Source organism: Esox lucius, chromosome 10, assembly GCF_011004845.1.
Source record: "Esox lucius isolate fEsoLuc1 chromosome 10, fEsoLuc1.pri, whole genome shotgun sequence".
NCBI classification, from domain to species: domain Eukaryota; kingdom Metazoa; phylum Chordata; class Actinopteri; order Esociformes; family Esocidae; genus Esox; species Esox lucius.
Window position 1 is genome coordinate 3,706,284 of NC_047578.1, and position 22,987 is coordinate 3,729,270.

General features: G+C 44.9%; 2 protein-coding genes across 3 annotated transcripts; both read left to right on the top strand.

Annotated features, from left to right (window-relative positions):
• The first annotated feature begins 17 nt into the window (after positions 1-17).
• Positions 18-10,347, top strand: maco1a (macoilin 1a). The gene is made up of 11 exons (XM_010903954.5): positions 18-254; positions 1,284-1,425; positions 1,704-1,830; positions 2,655-2,778; positions 3,112-3,290; positions 3,996-4,566; positions 5,357-5,515; positions 5,670-5,852; positions 5,992-6,112; positions 6,302-6,476; positions 6,649-10,347. The coding sequence occupies exons 1-11, from the start codon at positions 175-177 to the stop codon at positions 6,849-6,851; spliced, it is 2,064 nt and encodes a 687-aa protein (XP_010902256.1). The 5' UTR covers positions 18-174; the 3' UTR covers positions 6,852-10,347.
• Positions 10,348-11,305: 958 nt separating this feature from the next.
• ldlrap1a (low density lipoprotein receptor adaptor protein 1a) lies at positions 11,306-22,291 on the top strand. Of its 2 annotated transcripts, none has more exons than XM_029122657.2 (9): positions 11,306-11,542; positions 16,233-16,375; positions 16,944-17,056; positions 17,387-17,501; positions 18,172-18,244; positions 18,619-18,708; positions 19,174-19,328; positions 19,507-19,541; positions 21,245-22,291. In XM_029122657.2, exons 1-9 carry the CDS (start codon positions 11,458-11,460, stop codon positions 21,381-21,383), a joined length of 948 nt encoding a protein of 315 aa, XP_028978490.2. In that variant the 5' UTR covers positions 11,306-11,457; the 3' UTR covers positions 21,384-22,291. The 2 variants fall into 2 exon arrangements, with proteins under 2 accessions (XP_028978490.2, XP_028978491.2); XM_029122658.2 differs by having other exon boundaries at positions 19,174-19,277.
• The last annotated feature ends 696 nt before the right edge of the window (positions 22,292-22,987 follow it).

A 22,987-nucleotide genomic window follows, 5' to 3' on the forward strand; every position in this document is an offset into this window, starting at 1 on the left:
TTGATGAAAAGGGGGAGGTTCCTCGATACAGTGTTTTTATTTATTTCTTTGTTCCATGTCCAGAAAACAACAACAATGGTAGATATTTGAAGAAATGTTCATAACTGATCGTTCGCGTTACATTTTCTTAATAATTACCGGACTGATATCAGAGCCGAATCCAGAGGAGGGAGGATGAAGCGGCGCAATGCGGACTGCAGCAAGCTCCGACGGCCGTTGAAACGGAACCGAATCACCGAGGGTATATATAGCAGGTAACGATACGAACGAAGAAGGGGGCTCTGGGGACATGGTCGTACAATAATGGCGACCGACATGTATCAGCGAGGACACTCCGCTGTCATGTAGTGCGTCAATTTACTGCGGCTTTGTTCCCATCCCTTTGTCAACATGTAGCTAGCAACATGTTGACAAAGCCCAAGACATATTGTGAAGGCCTGTGTAAGCAGCAGTTGCTAACTACTGGAACGTTTTGTTGACTTGCTAGTCATTCTGACAGTTCATCGGATTTGTTCGACCCAAAATGTTAACAGCAATGACTGCATTCACACTGACCAAATAAACGATTAAAGCCAAATATTACTGGAAAACGTTATTATTATTTTTTTATTATTGCAAGGTCAATTCCTTGGTGGGTACTTATATTATAGGTAGCATAGATAGCTACACAATCGTATTACCATTGATTACACTGCATAAGAATAACAGCTGTTCAAAAATAGCGAACATGACCTGACAAGCACAGGTGTGAATGTTCTCATCAGCCTTTTCCTACCCAGGACACTGCGTCTGGTATTTACCCTAAGCCTTATAGAAGGTTTCTTTTTTATCATGGAGGGAAAAGATTAGCTAGTACCAGCCAGTAGTTTTTCGGATACATTTTAAAGTTAACTTCAATACACACACTAAAATACGCCTTTGAAAAACGTCTGGCGTGTGGTTTGAAGATAACCTCTAGTGATAACTGAAATCTGGATATAAATCTTTAATCTGTTTACAGGGATTTTCTTAGAATGACAGGTGCCACTGATCATGTAACGAGTAGTTTTGATCTAGCTCTTGTCCAGGGTGGTAGGGCTTGGTGTCACTCTGGTTAGGGAAGGAATGCAAACTAACGCCCTGGACAGAAGTGTTCATTTTGTCCATTTTGGTTTGCATTGGCACTTTCTCTCTGTTCCTGTCTTCGGGTTACAGTTGCTGTGACGTGCGCACACAGAAATGTCTGTTTAATGTCCACCCCCCACTCCTCTTTTACAACCCCCCCCCCCTTTCCACAATCACAGTACGTTCCTGTACCTGAAGTTTCTGGTGGTATGGGTGCTGGTTCTGCTTGCGGACTTTGTGTTGGAGTTCAGGTTTGAGTACCTGTGGCCCTTCTGGCTGTTCATACGCAGCGTGTACGACTCATTCAGATACCAGGGGCTGGTGAGTAGCAAACATTGCCAATGGATACTTCGTTGAGCAGGATGTACCTATTGATTGTCGTCCGAATGTTCAGCCTGGCTATCCTGAAATGCATGTAACTTGCTCTGGATATGGGCATTGCCTGAATGACTAAAATGTACATACAATGTGTAGCTCACAGAGCTGTGGGTTCAATTCCCCCGTTAAGCACATAAAGGGATGCACAACTTTATAAGGCACAGTACAGTGTGGTTATCTCTCTCTCTCTCTCTCTCTCCCCCCCCCCCATCCTCTCACAGGCATTCTCTGTGTTCTTTGTGTGTGTGGCTTTCACCTCTGACATCATCTGCCTCCTCTTCATTCCCGTCCAATGGCTGTTCTTCGCTGCCAGCACCTATGTCTGGGTTCAGTATGTCTGGCACACAGGTGAGTAGTGGGCTGACTCAGGTAAGGTGGACCGGGTAACAGGCAGTCGGTGGGCCGGTGGGTTTTTGGTTTGTTTAGTAAAGCAGTCATAGATGTATATTATCTTACACGGGAAACCTGCGTGAGTCGTGTCTGTTTTTGCTTTCACAAATGCAGTGGAATCTGAACAGGACGGGCCAGCTGACCATGGCGTTCATCTTCAAATTACAAATGTTTCTGTCGAAATGGGCGAGCTGCAATTCAAAACTTTTCATCCAAGCAGAGCACTCCATCTGCCTGTCTGCTACAGTGCAGGGAAAAGTGTGTTTGCTTGGCGAGGCTCTTGCAAATTGATATTGGAAAACAATTGTTTTTTTCACACACGTGTGTAAGTGAAGTGTTGAAGTTATTGCACGCGAACAGAAACAAAATTGGCACATCGTCTGTCACAATTATCAGCGGCAGACTGATTCCATTTTGACACGGCACTTCTGTGCCACCCCCGGCTGTTTTTCCTGCGTTCAGTAGCCCTTTTGGAGGGTCTGTGTTTTGGAAAAGCTGACTAACGAAAGCTATCGCAACGACTGACATTTAGTAAACATATAGGGTCTGTCTATGTAACCCAGTCAGATGGTCTGACTGCCTTTAGTCTATGCTGTTTTGTAAGATGGTCTCCTCTCTCTTCTATCTCGTATATATCTATTCAAATATCTTGTAACTGGGTGCCTTCTATGTGGACAGCTGTGGAATACTCCTGGCTGCTGTGTCATGCACATAATACCGTGAGATATACAGTGATCACACATTTCTCTCACACTGATTCCTCTCCCCCCTCCACCGAACAGAGAGGGGAGTTTGTCTGCCCACCGTATCACTTTGGATACTGTTTGTGTACATTGAAGCTGCCATCCGCTTCAAAGACCTGAAGAACTTCCATGTGGATCTCTGTCGGCCATTTGCTGCACATTGGTAATATTTCATCAGTTCATCTTTCTGGTTTACTCAGTTAATATGTCATCAGTTCCTCTTTCTGGTTTACTCAGTTAATATGTAATCAGTTCCTCTTTCTGGTTTACTCAGTTAATATGTCATCAGTTCATCTTTCTGGTTTAGTCGTGTATTATTTCACCTGTTTACATTTGTTATTTACACTGTTACCAGCCCCTTTACAGCTCATTAAACTCCTGGTCTACAGATAAAGTGTGACTTTCCATTTCCTTTCCCTCTCTTTGTTCAGCCGAGGCTTAAACAGTCATGACAAATCTTTCACCTGGCTGATTATCTTATTCCTTCCTTTCTCAGTATTGGCTACCCCGTGGTGACTTTGGGCTTCGGCTTTAAGAGTTACGTCAGCTACAAGATGAGACTCCGTAAGCAGAGGGAGGTTCAGAAGGAGAACGATTTCTACATGCAGCTCCTACAACAGGCCCTGCCGCCTGAACAACAGATGCTGCAGAGACAGGAGAGGGAGGCAGAGGAGGGTGAGGCGGATGCAACACACACACACACACACACTTCATTACATGTACATTCAGGAAGGATTCCTAAATATATCTCAGTCCCTGTATGGGAGGACACTTGTTCCTCCACCCAGCGAGGGTGTCCATGACCTCTGACACGGAGCCCTACATGGCTGGATGCCTTGTCCTCTGAACGTGGCCTGGACTCCCAAATGTCCGGGGTGGTCGTGGCGTAACGTGGGGCTGATGTTAAACGTCCTACCCTATGTAGCTGCCAAATGAGCTTCAGACCCTCCCCCTGTCTTCTCCCAAACATGTATACACACACACACAATGCTGGAGAGCTTCTTCAACAGGTTGTACCATGGGAGCCCTCCCACCTTCCCTAGCCTGTGGGAACAGTGTGTAACAGTAAGGGGAGGGTGGCGCGTGTGAACACACCCACACACACACACACACACACACGTTTGTTTTATTTCACTTGCGAGGACCTGTTTTGGGACCTAAATGTTTTTTTCCCCCTACAATCGTATTTACTCTGAAACCCCTAACCTCAACCATAACTATAACCCTCACCTTAACCCCAAGCCTATGAAAGACATTATAAATGCGGGGACTGGCAATTCTTGTCCTCCACAAGGCTTGATTTTCACCTGCCCTTGCGATACATGCGTGCGCGCACTATGGTAGTCTCACCTGACCCCACTAACCTCTCTCCTTTTCTAGCCGCCCTGGCTGGAGGCGGGTCACCGGAAGTGGACCTGAATCCTCCGGTCTCCCAGAACGGGTCAACTCCCGGCAAGAAGGCCCCCGTCAACGCTTCCGTGCCGTTACCGGAACTGGAGTACCGAGAGAAAGGCAGAGACGGGAACAGCAAGGAGCGGGAGGGCAAAAAACAACAACACACTATAGGAATCAACAATAACAGTATCATAAACACACTGGACTCCAAATTACTGGAGACAGAATACATGGAGAACCAGGTGGGGGCCAAGAGACTGATCAACGATCTTGGAGGGGGGGAACACACACACACGGACATCTCACACTCTCCCAAAGAGGAGACGGGGGGAGGTGCGGGCGGGAAGAACTACAAAAATGCCAGCGGCGGCGGTTTGGCCGCCAACTCCTCCCCTCGGAATCACGGCTCCTCCAATGGGAGCGTCCCGTCAGCTGGCGCGTCAAATAAGAACGAGAAGAAGCAGAAGTCTGCGGGGAAAGGGCCGGCCAATCAGAAGGATCCCCTGGAGAACTGCATCCCCAACAACCAACTGAGCAAGCCTGATGCTCTTGTGCGGTAAGACCCCCCCCCACACGCGCACACACACACGCACACACACACACACGCACACGTGTGCAAACGCACACCCAAAGTACACACAAATGCCTGGAAACATCCGTTTCCTCGACAACCATCACCATCTGAAGTGCGTAAACATAAGAGCTCCCGGTGACCAACCTGTCACACCACACTGTTTTCATTAGCTGCCACACCTGTCGATTCACCGCTGTTGTCTCGCTGGTGCTTAGGCGCTATGCTGTATAATGACACTTAACCGAGCTCGTATGTAGACCGGCACAGAGGCACGCCCGCCACAAACCGGTTTCCCAGCGTCCTCCGTGGAATGTCAGGCAGTCTATATTGTTTTGGTGGGTGGTACAAGCTCCATCGTCCGCAGAGCGCCGTCATCCGCTGAGCGCCGTCATCCGCTGAGCCGACACTCGTCCAGTTTTCTATGAGCTTAGTTGTTACGTTGAACACAATATTTTTTTTTTACAGAGCTTATCCTCTCTCTCTCTCTCTCTCTCTCTCTCTCTCTCCCCCCCCCCCCTGACTTTCTCCTTCTCTCTCTCTCGCTCTCTCTCTCTCTCCCCCCCCTGACTTTCTCCTTTTCTCTCTCTCTCTCTCTCTCTCTCTCTCTCCCCTGACTTTCTCCTTTTCTCTCTCTCTCTCTCTCCCCCCCTGACTTTCTCCTTTTCTCTCTCTCTCTCTCCCCCCCTGACTTTCTCCTTTTCTCTCTCTCTCTCTCCCCCCCTGACTTTCTCCTTTTCTCTCTCTCCCCCTGACTTTCTCCTTTTCTCTCTAGGTTGGAGCAGGATGTGAAGCGTCTGAAGGCAGACCTGCAGGCGAGTCGTCAACTAGAGTCAGAGTTACGCTCTCACCTGTCGTCCCTGACCAGCCAGGACAGGAGTCTTCGCTCAGAGCTGGGCCAGCTACGACAAGACAACGAGATGCTGCAGAACAAGTAAATGCACCCAGAGACAGACACACCCACATGGGGTTGGAAAGGATTGAGTTTAGGTTAAGTGCAATCAGTTATCTGTAGATCAGAGATTTGGATTTTTAAACATTCCCCTGAAACGCAGAATCGTCCGGCGTGTGTTTTCTGTGTTGTGTAGGCTCCACAGCGCCGTACAGGCCAAGCAGAAGGACAAACAGACCATCTCTCTGCTGGAGAAGAGGCTGAAAGCCGAGCAGGAGGCCCGGGCTCTGGCCGAGAAACAGCTGGCTGACGAGAGGAAGAGGAAGAAAATGGAGGAAGCTACAGCTGCCAGGGCGCTAGCGATAGCTGCAGCTTCCAGGTTTACACACATTCACACACATACACACACACACATTCTCTCACACACACACACACACACACATTCTCTCACACACCCCCACGCACACTGTAGTCTCATGTTTTCTATCTGAAATGTTCTCTGTCTGTCTCTGTCTCAGGGGCGAGTGCGCCGACTCTCTGCGAGGTCGGATTAGGGAGTTGGAGACCGAATGTAAGAAACTCAGCGTCGATATGAAACTCAAAGAAGAACAGATCAGAGACCTGGAAGGCAAATGTCTGGTGAGCTTCAGTTCATTATCAATTCTTCAGCACCTCACCAACACATCCTTTGGTGCTTCTTAAGGCTTTCAGAAATGCCGGATCAGGTGGGTTACAGCTGGAACATTGTGGGTCTTTCTGAGACACGTCAGCATGTTGTCTTTTGTCATGCTCACGATGAGGCACTGATGTTCTCTCCCACCCCCCCAGGAGCTGCGCAAATATAAGGAGAATGAAAAGGATACAGAGGTTCTGATGTCGGCCTTGTCAGCCATGCAGGACAAGACCCAGCACCTTGAGAACAGCCTCTCAGCCGAGACAAGGATCAAACTGGACCTTTTCTCTGCTCTGGGCGACGCCAAGAGACAGCTGGAGATCGCACAAGGTTTGACTGAGGCTTTCCCCACTTCATCTCCAGGCTGCCATTACCACGAGCTCACAGCTGTCACTCCAGATTACCACCCCGTGGTCTGTGGTTTAACCCATCACCTTTATCTTTGTCCACGTCTCTCTCCTCTCCCCCACTGTTTCTCCCACCATCTGTGCACCTCCTCCAGGCCAAGTCCTCCAGAGGGAGCAGGAGATTGTGGAGCTCAAACAGAAGATAGCGGAGGTGATGGCTGTGATGCCGAGCATCTCCTACAGCAACGACAGCAGCAGCCTGAGCCCAGTCGCTCCTCACTACTCCTCCAAGTTCATGGACAACAGTCCCTCGTCCCTGGACCCCAACGCATCCGTCTACCAGCCTCTGAAGAAGTGACATCAGTACCCGCGTTTGGACACAGTCCCCCGCCGTATTCACGCCTTTCATGGTTGAGTTCAGTTCCCGTCAGTTCAGAAAGGAAGCCGCCATTTCCAACTCCAAGTGTTTGTTCGTTTAGCTGGATTTCTTTTGAAATGGTGGCGAATTTTTGATGCGAGTAACTTAAAAATCCTTGTTGAGGAAATGTGCGGATTTGCCCACTAGTGGTGCGTTTCTACCAGAACAGAGTTTTTGAGGATGAGAAAGCAGAGTAACGACATAGAGATCATGAAAGGTACTTTTAAAAAAACAAAATCTGTTTAAATTTTCATCTATACCTATAGTTTATCAGAAACAGCTGTGTTAAATGGCTAATGTGCCAACTGTCCTGTGCTCTGAAAACAGCTCGCAGGTACATAGTGGATAGGTTACGCTGGGTTACAAAATGAGAATATTGTAGATGAGAGCGAGAATGTTTTCATTTGTCAAACGGACATGCGCATCATTAGGTTAATTTCATGTGACCCTAATATTTGGAAGGAGCATCAATTTCATTAACATGCACTATCAGCACAATGTGAAGTTCATAACTTATTTAATCTGTAGCCTAATAAACTGCCAGTCGTAGTTTGAATATGGAACAGATAATTGCAGGAGTCCCTTCTTTACTTTGATTTAATGGTTATTCTATCAATATTTGCGCATACAGGCATGTTCACGCCATTTCTCGTATAACTAATTTTACTGTCACAGAAATCCCATTAGGTCAGAGACGGAATTGTCTGAACCCACTCTCTCTTTATTTTTGTTCAACAGCATGTGTTTGCATAAAAAAACAAGGTTATTGAAAAGCATTTGAAGATTTGGAATTTTAGTATGCTTCCTGAACTTACTAAAACTGAAATGGATCTGAAACCAACCCTGATACATAATTAGACCCAGTACACATCCCCATAGAGGTTCCCTCTGTCTCACACACACGTTTGGTAATTCAGAGATATGAACTGATGTTTTTGTTTCTACAGGCCCTTAAAAGGTGACCCACCGAAGCCTCTTCCCTGCCGCTGTGTTTTGGTCACGTCTCAATTTGGTCGCTTCTTTTTCTTTCTCTTTGGGAAAGTTTGGAGAGGTTTTGGTGCGTCGTGTAAAACTACATATGAAAGGTGTGTTTTGTTGGTGTCTGTGCTTTGGGATGGAGCCATTTCAATGCGACTGCAGTGTAAGAGGATATGAATGTAATAGTGCATTTTTCATGTTTTGGTATCAAGCCATTATCAAAATTACTTAAATATGTGATTGTTTATTTTCAAAGCGACACATTTCAGTGTAGTTAAGATGATAACAATGGTAATGTACATTTCTTTGTAACAACGACCTAGGAAAGATCAATTGGTAACTCACTTTCTGAATACAGACAACTCAAATTCCCTCCTCGATGCTGACTTCAAACCAGTCCTGTTCTAAGTCCAAAACGGTCAACTAGTCAACAAGCACGTGCATCTCTCAAAATGATACAGACGATAGATTGGACCTGGTGATGGCCTAAATGTTTTACCGTCCGTTTGCTGCAAACTCACTACAAGCCACCATTACTTCAGGACCAAATTAGAACTGGTGTTCTCATTATTACTGAAACACTGCTGTCTGTGACCATGTGCCAGTGGTCAACTTCAACTCTGCCTCGCAGGTCCATTTTTAAAAGAGGGATTCCCACGCCTGTCTCGGTGCGTCCCTCCCTTCAGACGCCGTCTCGCCTGCCTTTGTGTGTCCTTGCTTTGGTGATCACAGATCTGCCAGGGGGGAGGAAACGATGTGGTGGAAGTGTAGCCAAAAAGAGACATGAAAGGGAAGCTACTCTTGTGGATTGAGACTTGCCCACTGTCCCCATCTCCCATACATGCCTGGTCTCCTTTACTTTTGGCCCCATTCTCTGAACCCTGGCCAGTGTCTGTCAGAAGAAAGGAATTTAAGGAATTTTTTTATTCCTTTAGGTTGTGAATTGCGCGCCAACATTTTACTGCCGCTTTTAACCCAATCCCTCCAAATTAGAAGAGGTGCGTGAGGCTGACCAATGGGCGATCTGGATGCAATTATAGTTTGATTTCTTCCTGTTGTCAGATCCAGGATTTGATCCAGAAACGTTAAGGTTTCTGTCCCAGCACTCCCTAATCTCTTGGGCTACCTTTCACTGTTTCTGAAAAGGGGAAGGAATCAATTAATTTGTCATCAAGTAGTGAACTAACCTGGCCTGCCAAGTGGCTATTATTAGCCTGCAAGGTGCTCAGAGGTTTACCTGCTGAGGAAGGTAAAGTGTTTAACAAAATGACAAACAATCTGGTCCTTATGTCCAACATGTTGGCCCGGTTTGGACATCTATCTGTTTACAACCAGGGTTGCAGTCAATTCTAATTACATTTCACTCAGTTTAGCTACGCTGGAATTCAGTGTATCTCATTTTCTTCAATGCTTTGTAATTGGATTCTGGTCTACTTTGGGACTTGACCGCAGATGACCTTGACCTTGTTTACAACCATGTACATTATTATGAGGAATGTTACTAGTATTTCAGTTCGAAGTGCCAAGTTCTGGTGTGTTTCTTACATCTCCATCCATTAACACACTGACGCAACTGTCTAGCTGGTGTCCCAGTGTTTGTTGGAAACACCACACATTTCTGTGACTCATGTATTTGACGTGTAGGTTTGTGTTGTTTTTTTTTTGACATCCTGTTCTAATATAGGTCAAGTTGATCATGGAAAAGCAAGTAAACAGTTATATGGTTGACTTGTTGTTGTTGTTATTTATTTGTCGCAGACAGTTGTGGACATCTTCCTCATCATCTTCAGCGGCGTCCCTTTGATATTTAGATCATCTTCTGATTCTCCTGATCTCTTTCTAGCTTGGGTGTCTGTCTGTTTCTCCTCTCTTGCCAACTCATGGAGGCATGTTTATGCAAAACAATTCGCTTGACAATGACATTGATTTTGTTAAAAGCACAAACAGACCTCAGACCCAGGCTAATCTTTCAACAGGGATGATCACATTGATGATGATGATGAAGATGGTGTGTTTTATATTGGGGAATTTTACCCTACGCCCTTTTCTCTGCTGTAGGGTGAATACCCCTAGATTCAGATCCTGGGTCAGGTTTTAGTTTTCCTCACCATTGTTTATGATTGGGGAGAAGAAGCTGGCCCTAGATAAGTTATACCTGGGGAAAATGTCACCCCAGAGCTGTTTTCTCATGCTCATGTTTCCTACCTGAAAAAAAAAGTATTGGTGTGGATCACAATGATGGACTTGTGACTTTTTATTGAAGCTGTTCTACATGTTTTAGTAGTGGGAAGTGAAGGAAGAAAGAAAAGTGTTTGGTTTTCTCTGTTTTGGTTCTTTCACCATATTTGTTATTTTCTATCTCAAAGTGATGATGATGATAATGTTGGATGTGTCCAAATTGCTCTCGCTTTGGGACCATCACCTGGAATAAAAAATGATCTTGCAGGCGACGATGCTAGCTGTGTGTACTTCCTCCTGTTTCTATTGCTGTGTACATCTGCCTTTTCATCAGGTCACTGTTAATGTGACTTAATGTGAGCGGGAAACAAATCTTTTAATCCTTTATCTGCCTGTCAGAACCTGAAGAAACCTATAGTTGTATTTGTCCATAAACCTACGCTTCCTCTGGAGCAGATGAGGAAAATAATCCCAAAGTATTATTCTGACCACAAGGTGGCGACAGTAAAATATTATTGGTTGTAACCATAGAGAAAGATGAGTCCTCTGATGGCCTAATGGTCGTTTCAGCATCAACATCGCCATTGAAGCCCTTTGCCATTTTAATTCAGTCATGTGGGTGGATACTTCTAATGCTTTTAGTCCTGCTGCATTGTCTCAGCTTTTATAGTGTTATTATTACTGGGTTGCAGTCAGGTAAAAAACCGGGTCATCGGTGACGTTGAATGTCTATCCACTCCAATGGCCATGCGCTTATGTGCGTCTTCAACCCATTTATCTGCGATGTAAAATTGTCCTCTGGCCTCAGAGTGAGACGGGGGGTGGGGAGAACAATATGCTGCCAGATTCCCTAAAACGTTAGAGGCGTGCTATGATGGAGAAATTAACACTAAATTCTCAATCCGAAGCTCTGGTGACTATTATTGAAATCAGCATGCCAGCCGCTCTCGAAAAACCGGGTATATCTGTGGCATTGTGCTGTGTGATGAGATTGCACAGGCATGGGTTACAAGCAACCCATATCTGTTACATTAGGGGAAAAAACAGTGAGGCAAGGCGGTTTAGTTCTCTCTCCAGATACCAGATTATAAACAAACTTTTTTTTAAATATATATACTCATAAACAAACTATATATACATAAAGGCCCCTTCTCGTGGGATTCCCTGTCATGACGTTTGCTTATGGGCTTGTCCGTTCGGTTGATTGAAGGGTTTAGCGCCGCCCGTCGGGTCCAATTTAAAGTCCACTGCCACTGCCAGAAAAAAAAAAGCAAACCCCCCGAAGTCAACAACTTCCTTGGAGTAGCTGTTTCTTGGACGGTCCTTGTAAGCGGTCTGGAAAGTCGCGAGATAAACCCCAACTAAGTTTGTTGTCCTACATTAGTCGGCGATGGATGCCATAAGGTCGGCTGGAAGAGCTATCATTAAAAAACCAAGTATCGCGAAACAGTCTTGGAATGCGGGAAAACATAAAAGTAAGATTTGTTTGTAGTGAAAAACTGATATGTTTTACTCCTGTTCACACTCGCTGGAGTGAACAAAACATGCTCGTAATCGATTGTCATTGCTTAGTACGCCTACTACAAACACAGCAAGTGTTCAATAATGCGGTTTGTTGTATACATGTCAAGGATAAACCGAATTTGCATGACTGCTGGCGTTTTTTTTTTAAATCCGTTAAGCATCGTTCCATGACGAAACGCCATCATGGTTTACATTTATTTTTAAATTGCATTCTTGAACATAACCAGAAAATAAGTGTAAAGGACATCCATAAAATTAAAAAAGCACAAAAGTTATTAGAACAGAGGAAGAAATTAGCAGTTAGGCTTCATTGGCGTTTTTGAAAATACATCTTAATACTGGACAGTAAACAGGTCTTCAATAAGTGTTTGTTGTAATACATTTGCATTATTTCGCTACATAAATGCGAAATTACCACGTTTTTAAAATACAAATAAAATGTTATTTGTATTTTAAAAAACGATTTAAATAGTTTTTTAATTGTTGGTTAAGTGACAATGTAACAATCACGTTAAAACGATCACAAAGCCACTGTGTGTTTCCCATGGAAAGCACAGGATTGTATTTATATAAGGTTTTTGATTTATAAGGTTTTCAGAATTGACTCAGATGAGAACCTTCATACGTGCTGTATATTAAATTAATTGCAGTTTTTATATGATCAGACCTTGAAATGAGACACCCATGACAGCATACCCGTATTTCTCACATGCAATAGGATAACCTCAGTTTGTCTTGAAATATTATGTAATTTACTTATTATTTTAACCACCAATACTGTGTACCACGAGTACCGTCAATATAAGGGTAATTTTGCCAGGGCGCATAAACTTTGCCTTAAATCATTTCCTTAAAAGTCATTTTTAGCTGTATTTTTTCTTCGTAGAATGTAGTTCGAGTGTTTGTGTTCTAAGCCGCCGTCCGTTTAAATACCCTCTCACCTAATTCAGTCTTACAATGGATCCGCATCACAGCGCACAGTGGCCGTTTTGTAGCTCATGTTCCCACTTCCCGGCATAAAAAAAAGTTGTTACTGCGTCCCAAATGGCAACCTGTTCCCTGAGTAGTGCACTGCCTCCAAAGAGGGAGCTATTTGGTGTACACATCCCCTTTTGACTGTGGCCTAATGAGTAAATCCTGTGGCAGTGGGAGAAACTAGAAAGTGACTCCAAGTTAACAAATCTGGCATTGCTCTCTGTTAGTAGCTAATGCAACCATTCAAGTTTGGTTAATGGACTTTTCTTCTTCCAAGGTTATTGAGTGTGTCTGTATCGACAGGAGACACGCATGCAAATTCCCACCTCTGACACATTTTCTACCAGGTCCCACTTTCTGCTCTGTAGGCAAGCACTGTGGTCTAGTCCTGGATGTGAACTTCTAAATTTGACAGAATTCGGGAAACTGGGCTTACGTCGCATGTCACTACTTTTCAGTAGAGCCGTTTTTGTAAGAAGGAAAACATGTTCTGGGACATTTTGTCTTTTTTGCAGAAATGCCTTCTTGAACATTAATGTGACTTCATAACAAACTAGTATGTGAAGTGTAAATGCAAATAAAATGTAAAACTAAAACCCTTGTTTAACCTGTGGAAAACACAGGATTTCCTCCCCCATCTACCTCTTCACAGGTCAGTCTCTGTAAAGCACTTTGTGACAACTGCTGTTGTAAAAAGGGCTTTATAAATACATTTGATTGATGATTGATTCTCCTTCCACTGGCTGAGATATGGAAGGGGCTGGACATGCTGACATACTGAGTTCTGATTGGTCTATCATGTCAACTACTTATAAAGTATTTAGGGCAGGGGTGTCAAACCGGTTCCACGGAGGGCCGAGTGTCTGCAGGTCTTTGGGTTTTCCTTTAAATTGGTTCCCAGGTCAGACCTGAACAACCAGGTGGGGGTAGAAATTAACCAATTAGTGAACTAATTAATCAATCAGGTACAAGGTGAGAGCGAAAACCTGCAGACACTCGGCCCTCCGTGGAACCGGTTTGACACCTGTGATTTAGGGTGTGCAGAGGAGTTCAGTGACATGGACGTACCTGGGAGGGTTGAAGACCAGACTGCTACACTGTTCTGGGAATGTCGTAGGGCTTTGACGTCACAGAGAGCAACGAGATGTCTAGGTTACGTCAAGGTTCCTTGCAGGGGACACCGTGGGCCAGAGTTGTCCACCGTGATTGGCAAGCCTTTCTCCAGGGGGAAGAGCAACTCTGCCTTGTGGAAGTTGAGCTTGTGGCAGCGGGCCGACATCAAAGCCTATGTATCTGCCAGGCACACAGGGATGTGCGCCGACACCTGGGGTGTCTGAAGTGTGGTTCTGAAGTGTGGTTCTGAGTCATCCGTCTGATAGATGAGGCCTTGTTTGGATATGACCGAGCCGAGTTACTTGGTCTGTAACGAGAGGAGGAAACGGTCTAGAACCGGGCCTTTGGGTGCAGCAGTGTTGAGAGACAAGGACTTTCTGATCGGAGCAGCCTGCCAGGTAAGATGCAGAGCCTGAGATACTCAGTCGGGTACAGGGGGATGGGACATCTGAGATGAGAACCGAGGAGAGATGAGAACCGAGGAGAGCCAGCTTCAGCAGTGCAGGGTAATGGGAGGTCCCACACGGCCCCCTCAGGTGTTATGTTGGGGCAAGTGACCATTCCTTTTAGACTGTTACCTAAAGTATTGCAGAGCTCCTGCACCTAAAAAAATGACAGTAAAGGCCTCTACTTTAGACCCAGTCAAGCAATGCCTGTAAGTCACTCACTGGGAAGATTACAGGACTGTTTTGCTTCTGATAATAACTCCCGTTAGGCAGAGTATACAGAATCAGTTGAACGTCTTCTGTAATCCAGTTTACTGTCTCAGGGAATTCTAATCTCAACCAGACCAGAGGAGATATGGCCAAAGTGACCTTGGATTTATTTTCAGTTTTTGTGTTTTCTCTCTCCTTACCTTGTCCTTTGTCATGTCTCAAAACAAATGGCCTGCCCAATCCTCTGAGGACTGGATTTGGGATATGGATGTCCTTAGAACCGAGTTGGAACCAATTCCCTGGAAAGGATAAGTGGAGTATTTAGCTAAATTAAGGCAACATTATATGCTTTCTTATTTCATAATTTGACCAATAGTGTTCTTTGTCCTTAATCCCTGAATTCCTTAATGCAGTAAAACCGTAGAATTTACAGAGTACTTAGAGTTCTGTTCATTCCACAATGTTTGTTCAGTGACTTACGCAAAATGCATTTCCAGGTTCCGTGAATTCATTAAGTTAGTCCTCATTGTATTTACTGTACTCCAATAGGTTTCAGAGAATTCACTGCTATTGTTTGTTCCGTCATTTATGTCCACCCTGGATTCTGATAGGCTGCTGGAAGGTTCTGCTGCAGGACTGCTTCCTGTTTCTATGGAAATGTTTATGTTATAGTGTGTGTGTGCATGTGTAGTATTCATGCATTTCAGTTGCTTAACAATGTAGTTATTGTTTATACCTAAGATGTACTATGAAATCGGCTGACTTCTTACCTAAGCTTAGTGCTTAAGAACAAGTCTGCCATAAATGACTTGAGTTCATGCCTCACTCATCCCTTCGTCTGTGTTGTACGACCCTGCCAAACTTTTCGATGAGACCAGGGCAGGCCATTCCTGATTCCCTTGTGATAGTATGCTTCTCTGGGTTCCGTCACCCCGGACATGCATGAAGCTGTTGACCTTGTGCGTCGCCGCCCAGACATGCCCATAGAAACGGTCCCGCTCGTATTCCTACGCCTAGGAGACTGTGTGAACTGACTGACGGTTGTCACGGTCACCACAATGACATTATATGGGTAATGAGAATATGTTGGCCCTAGTTATGGGGTCGTGCGTGCGTGCGTGCGTGCGTGCGTGTGTGCGCTGTCTAGACACAGGAGTTTCAGGTTAAGTTATATTTTCAGCTTATCTCTGTTGTCTCCTCTGTCGCCTCGCTCCCTCTTCATTCTCCTCTCTCCCTCTTAATCCTTCAGACGAACACAGAAGGTCAGGGGCAGGCTACAAACAGGACAGATAACGAATGATAGAGTGGACTCATTTATTTCTCCTTTTAATAAAACTGTAAAAGGTGTCAGACTGTACACCCCCCCCCCCCCCCCCCACCTACTTCTTCACAGGTCAGCCGTACTGAGTGGAGACATTTGCCTCGGTGTTCAGTAAAAAAAAAAGATGTAGCATGACCTGTGAACACTTCCTGTTATTTGCCTTTTACAGGTCAATGTTTAGAACATACTGAGCATACATAGGTACATGGGTCCATGCGGATTGTCTGTTCTACCTCATTAAATTCACCCAGCCGGTCAGGGATTAGATGGTTGAAATGAAAATGACAGATTGAAACTGGCTTCTTCAGGGTCCACACTTGAGTTTCAGGGGGCCTATCCAAACGCTGCCAGATCATTGTATATGTAATTATGACCATGTTCGCACTCGTTTGAATATAACATGTAGGCTTAAACCGTTCACCCTAGAGCTAATTGCCTGGGAACTGGGCGGATCTGACATGTCAACTGATCACAAATGCAAGTGTCTGAGGCGTCGATGTTGTGGTATTCCACCATTGGTCAGCCAGGATCCCCTCTCGTTTGTAACCATCCTAAAACCCCACGGCTCTCCCCTAGAGCTTGCAGAGAACTGGACAGACACAAGAGAGACTGTTGTCGATGGCATGACCTTCTACCTTCGCCGCCTAGGCATGACCCTGGTGGACCAGCCCAAAGGAGAGGATCTGTCAGCCACTGCCGTCAAGAGGATCGTTGCCACGGTGAGTGCTTGCCTGTCATGTGATACAGGAACTAGGAAGCATTGTTTTTGGGAGTAGAAAAGTCCCACTGAATGTTAGATTTTGATGGTGTTTTTGATGTTGCTCTTAATTTGCAATAATCTGCTTTCTCAGTATCTTTCTCATTAAAGAGAATATTCACTGATAAACTGCTTTTTTTTCATTCATTCACTTTTGTTACATTGTTTTGCTTGTCAACAATAATTTAAAAAATATCTGAAAGTACAGAAGAAACCGCTGTTATGATGTATGAAGGGTTTTGAGTTCAGGAAATAGTTCTGCTTTTGAGAAACTACTTAACATCACTGTTATCAACATAATTGTATTGTGGCTTGTTTTTTCTCTTAGTTGGACTCTATTTTGTAAGGATCTTGGCTGCTATGTTACTTTCACTGTGAATTTAGCACGTTAAACGATGATCATCATCGTCACGTGTGTTATCTCCAGGCTCAATCCAGGCCAAAGTCATTTGGAAGAATGCATTTCTAATTAATCCCAAATCTGTTTTTTTTTTTGTTTTTTTTGGGGTGGGGGCTCCATATTCTTCCAGGCCAAAGCCAGTGGAAAGAAGCCCCAGAAGGTGACCCTAAAGGTCTCTCCTCAGGGCATTATGTTGTATGACAGTCTGACCAATCAGCTTTTGGACAACATCTGCATATACAGGTGTGTGTTCAATGTTACACCACCATGAAAAATGTCTTCTGCTGCATGACCACTGCCCCTACAAATGTAAAAATAGATTGACTACATGCCTACACCCACACACACACCTGGTCTATGGCTCAGTTTTTATTTTGATGGAAAGGGGCGAGGTGGGGGAAGGAATGCCTTGGAAAAATCTAACTCCACGCAGAAATCTGAGCTACATAGGGCTATGCACCCACCACATTTTCTATGTTTTTCTTCAGTGACCAAGCCTTTAACTTCCTGGTTTGTCTCTATTTCTATAACTGAATTCATTTTAGCCTGTAACCTTTCACCTCAACCTCGTAGGATATCGTACTGCACGGCGGACAGGCTTCATGACAAGGTGTTCGCCTATATCACCCAGAACCCGCTCAACGGAACACTGGAGTGCCATGGCTTCCTCTGCTCCAAGAGGAAAGTGGTGAGTGTGATTTCCCACCTCTCTGACTTTGGCCTTCTCTCTTTCAGCTGTTAATTTTCTCAGGGGAAACTTTAGAAGGTAGCACCTTAAACCACCCACTCAGCACACACACACACACACACACACACACACTACTTCCTGTGTTGCTGAGAATCTGGAGGACACTGCTCTCCTGGTCCTGGTCTCTCCTTCCAACTCCTGGTCATCCTGCCGTCTCCTACACAACCCAGAACTCCCTTCTGCAGGGCTCTCTCTTCTCCCCCCCCCCCCCTGTCCCTGCTGGAGAGACGATAGATTGGATACTGCTGACGTGTGTGTCGGCGAGCGTGTTTGTGCGTTTATTTTTTTATTTTTAAACCACAGACCAAAAGAAAGTAATCCCATTCAGTCATTTGAGACTGACCCAGTCACAGATGGTACACTGTACGTTTTTCCTCTGTCTCATGATCGTAACATTGCTCTCCTGCCGCGAGGTGGTCTCCCGTGACAACAGCTTGGACTGGCGGTACATGACGGTTTTGTCAGACGGCATTATTAAGATTTTATGTGCATGTTCCCTCTCCACAACACCTAGGCAGGAATCCTAGCCCAGCGCTGCGTCAGCCTTGGGTGGCTGATGGAGGTTAATGTGTCATTTGGGTTTCTAACAGCGTGGTGTCTTTCTCCCCAGGCCAAGGCTGTGACGTTGACTGTAGCACAGGCCTTTAAAGTGGCGTTTGAGTTCTGGCAGGTGGCCAAAGGAGGTGGGTTCAACACACCCCGTTACACATGCCTTTGAGGAGGTGCAAGGAGTCCTCTGTCAGTCACATGGGCGACCTGTCGGTTCTCTCCTCCCTGATTGGCCTCCAGACTCCAAGGACGTTTGATCGGAGCGGAGAGGCTCGACACGTTTAGATTTAAGGCATCGTGAAGCCGCTGTCCTTGACGCTGATCTTGGATCAGTTCTGGATTGTATGGGTTAATGGTTAAAGCTAGTTCCCGGGAGAGTGGACGGGATCTTGAAACCGTTTCTCAGGGAAACGTCTTCCACAAAGTCTGTCCATGTTTAGCCTTTTTTTGTATGTTTGTGTGTGTTGACTTTCACTGTGTGTGCTGTGTGTGTTTCTGGATGAGGCAGAGAAGAGGGTGAAGTCAGGCTCGGCTGGAGAAGCAGACAACAGCAGCTCTCCGTCCCTGAGTTCCAACAGCCTGCCTGGATTGACACAAGGTTGGCAGACTGACACGTACCTTGATTAGTCTGTTACTTGAGTGACGTTATCAAAATAAAGTTTACCGTTGGTTTTATTACCTAAAGTAATTAAGCAATGAAAGCTCAAATGATTCCGTGCTCATCACCTGGCATTATGGACGATGTTGTTTTTAAAGGGGCACTTCAGTCCCACAGCGGATGAAGATGAGGTGAGACTTCAGTCCCACATTGTCCATCTTGCCAAAAAGTCACACATCCCCTTTTGACTGTGGCCTAATGAGTAAAAAGTGGTTTAGAACACCCCCCCCCCGATCAAACGATCAACTGCAGAGCTGAACCTCAAGTTGATTGAGAGATGTGGTTTTGTATCTGAGACAGGGGAGAGGCGATGGAGTGATCATGTGTTTTTAGCTGTTGTTCAACTGGAAATGCTCTGAACACGATTGATTGATTGATTGATGACTGACTTGTTGATCTCTATAGATGTTGCCACGGGTAACTTATTGGACCTGGGGGAACTGGCTCACATTGCTATGGTGTTGGAAAGCAACGGCAACGAGGAAACCAACAGAAACAAGGAATTCCAGGTGGATGATGACACTGCTCTTGAGAGCAATGACAACAACAACATTGTCTGGGTACATCTCACATCTTTGAACTTTCATTTTTCCTGGACACTACTTCTGGGGAACCTAAAGGACATTTGAGTTGGACCCTGACTGACAACTAGTTGTGGTTGCAATCACCTGCCTGAAAATACTTTTAGAACAAAAACTCACCATTTTGTCTTTCTTTACTTTTTCTCATCTCTTGCAGAAACTTGAGGAAGACTTGGATGAGGCTTTTTCAAGGTAAGACGCTTGTCGTCAGTGTTTCTGTGGTCAAATACACCCCCAGTACTGCTTCTTTTTTATCTAACTTTTTTGGTCTAAAAAACAAGCCCAATGATTTCCATGATTGACTGCCGCTTTTAGACAATACTACTTCACAGTTCGATCTAGTGACTGAGCCTCACAGGCTGACAGGTTAGTTAACAGCAAGAAGAGCAACAGAAAGGACAAAGTAGTTTGTGGATGAGAAAGCGTGAAGGAAGAGCAAATGGGATGAGAAGTTTGAACACAGAGCAAATGAGATGGACCAAGGGACAGTACTAAGGAAAATCTGAATTTCATATTCCTTGCCGTCTTCTTGGAACCCATTGTGAGGGAAAGACAGAGGTCCCTGTTTCTTGAGGAGTTTTTGAAAAAGAGACCAGGACTGAACAGAGGAACAGACGGTTCAGACCTTTCTGGGACCGGCACGCTTCCTTAATCCTGACTGTGTCTGTTGTATCTCTAGCAGCAGTCTGGATAGTTATGATCTGTCTCCAGGTAATGCTACCTCTTCCTCCTCGTAATATAAATGTAGCCTGACCAACCCCTAACCAAACATGAATGAGACTCCACTGACTAGAGCTGGTAAACCGGAAATCATCCTTAACGTTTTGCCGATGTCGTTCAATATGATAGATAGGCAATAAAACCTCCAAATAAGAGAAATTTGAAGTTTGAAATTAAATATTTGCTGTTATGGTTGACTGTCAATGACACAGTTAGTAGCTACAACGTTCAAAGTAAAAAGCTACGTTGTTTTTAGGTTATATGCAGTCTTTCAGAAATTGCCTGTCAGTTTATAGACATTTTGTCAGTACATCATACTTCTATAACTGTTTGTCCATATTTGCCAGCTTGACCACTTTCTAAACCATGATCAATCCTTGTTTTATAAAAAAAGAAAATGGTATCTGAACTGCTCTTTTTGTCCAGGTTGCCTTTCACCCACACTGACGTGGAAGACCTGGGTAGAGGAAAGGGGTTGGCTTGTGTTTCTTGTTCCACCTCACTAGTCTGTCTGTAGGTTTGGAGGGAAAAACGGCCATAGTCCTCTTTTTTTTTTCTCTGCTTTTGGACGACTGTGGTGTGCCGGTCAGTGTTACTGAACTTTGCCCCAGTTATATTTGGGGCCTCCAGCTTCAGTTGTACAGACATCACCAGCCAGTCTCCTGTGGCTTATGTCTGATTAGGACCAGTTAAGTCCCCTATTGTCCACTGAGAGTGGAGCAGGTCATTCGGCTATCAGAGTTCTACAGGTTGCGTAACATTCCAATTGGCTAATACTTCCCTGCACAATCCCACTTCTGGTTACATTGTCCTCTCGGCACCAAACAAGTGGCTCTTATGGCTTAGCCCCGGTGATCCTGTGTTGTTCACACGACCAGGCCTTTTCTACTGTTTCCGTCGCTGGCATTCCTGGGTGTATCGGGTGAAGCGCACTAGAGACTAACTACATGAATACACTTATTAATTCATGAAACCTAAGGTGTGAACTTGATCTTTCAGAATGCTCTGATTACCATCTTATATATGAGCTGAATAATTTTGAAATAACATAGTCTGCATGGTGGTAAAAAAAATATCAAGGTGAAATGTTGACAAAAGGTAATAATGACATCATTGTCAAATGTCTGAGTCATCTCAAGGGGTTTCTTCAAAATACCCTGTCTCCTCCTCTCTAGTCTGGCAGTGTCCCGTACAAACCCTCAGATCCTGGACATTGGGCTGACCCCCAAGGATTGGCTGTCCGAACCTGACTGGGCCAATGGTAACGCTCCCAACAGGAACACAGCCAACGGAGATGGATTCTATGGCTTCTGATCTTTGTTGACTGTGAGGCCCAATCACACAGCGCCCCCTGGGGATACTATTCTAAAGCTACAACACACTGGGTGAACCTGTCAGATCCTCCCAGAGCTCCACAAGGAAATAGGGGACAGGATTTAAGGGTTGAGGCCGTAAAGGGGTCAACTCGGGCGCCGTTCTAAACCAAGTCCTTGCCTTCATGGTTATTGTTAGTTGCCTTCGTCCTTATTCTTGGTTGACTTCCCTCTTAGTGATCAGAGATAACATGGCGCTACCAGGAACCATCATTGGCTGGATGAGAGTGCCTGATTTGGGACATGAGTGTCTGAAGTGTCCCTTCCAACCAAACCGCCACCACACGCCAAAGCAGTTATAATTCAGCCTATGATTCAACTGTACATTTTATCATCCACATGAATCTCTATCAGAAGTTGCATTGTTTATTTTATTTACTATTTTCTTTCATTTGTACAGTCCAGTATTATCTTGATGCATTTTGCGTCTGCTGAAATGTGTGTATATATATTTTTTTTTTTTTGCAAGATGTATGATTTCAGTCATATTTATGTTGAGATTTTGAGCTAAACTTTGCCTGTGTTGTGTACATTAACACCTAGCCTTAACAACGTCAAAGCAAGACAATCTGTTTTGGTACTTCTTTTTATTGGCAGGGACATATTTCTTGCTTGCCGATGTCTGCATCAGCAGGCGTGAAAGCTTTGAAACAGAGGAGCTTACCGAAGTTGTCGCAACGTAAACATTTTGTTCCTACTGTCTACTTGATTGAGATTCACGACTGAATTGCCAGCTGCAGTGGTCAGTTTCACTCTCCTGTAATTAGCTGATCCTCACCTCCAATGGACCAATGTATTATGTAATACTGTACAGTAGAGCAGCGTGTAACTTTGAATAAAGAATTTAATTGCGCATATTAAAAGAAACATGATTTTTTTTTTGGACTGCTTGCTGGGGACGTTGGTCGACTGACAGTGGACGAATAAATGGCACCCCCAGGTAGCAGCAGGGGAGTTGGATCCCCACCCAACTCCCCTGTTGTTACCTGGGGGTGCCATTTATTTGTCGGCTGGAATTTCCTTGATTCTGCACAGTCAACTTTTTGGAAACAAATCTCTAGATTGGGATGGGATGTGTCATCAGAGACGGTCGACAGTGTCAGCCCGGTTTCATCTCGCTCCTCATGCTTTTACTCCTCATTCGCCAGGTTTCCTCTCCCCATGGGATTCTTCAGAATTATCCATCCGGTGTGCTGTGTGGATATTTTTTGAAGGTCTGTTCGTGTATGAAGTCATCTAAAGTGCAGTTTATATTTTTAACCAGCAGGGGGAAGCACTGCCACTACATTCCACTAGCTACGTTTCGGTCCTGTGCCCCCCCCCCCCCCCCACACACTGACACTGTGGTGTGATATAGTGCACACCCAGAATAAAATAATTTAATAAATGCAAATGAAGCAAGAGAGAGAAAGGCACCTGACCTTCTAGCACTGAGAAACTTTTATTCATACCTTCCAGGCTGCGTGCGTGCGTGCGTGCGTGTATTAAGGGCAAGTTGTGGGTGATCAGTAACCTGCATTAATATTGAATGTAATATTGAATGAG

What these genes read in the sequence shown, in the direction of transcription:
- maco1a (XM_010903954.5), top strand. Translation starts at nt 175, where the DNA reads ATGAAGCGGCGCAATGCGGACTGCAGCAAGCTCCGACGGCCGTTGAAA. An exon ending in GCGATAGCTGCAGCTTCCAG is followed by an intron (nt 5,853 to 5,991) that starts GTTTACACACAT and finishes TCTCTGTCTCAG; the next exon opens with GGGCGAGTGCGCCGACTCTC. An exon ending in ACAGCTGGAGATCGCACAAG is followed by an intron (nt 6,477 to 6,648) that starts GTTTGACTGAGG and finishes CACCTCCTCCAG; the next exon opens with GCCAAGTCCTCCAGAGGGAG.
- ldlrap1a (XM_029122657.2), top strand. Translation starts at nt 11,458, where the DNA reads ATGGATGCCATAAGGTCGGCTGGAAGAGCTATCATTAAAAAACCAAGT. An exon ending in GAATGCGGGAAAACATAAAA is followed by an intron (nt 11,543 to 16,232) that starts GTAAGATTTGTT and finishes GCTCTCCCCTAG; the next exon opens with AGCTTGCAGAGAACTGGACA. An exon ending in TCTGCTCCAAGAGGAAAGTG is followed by an intron (nt 17,502 to 18,171) that starts GTGAGTGTGATT and finishes CTTTCTCCCCAG; the next exon opens with GCCAAGGCTGTGACGTTGAC.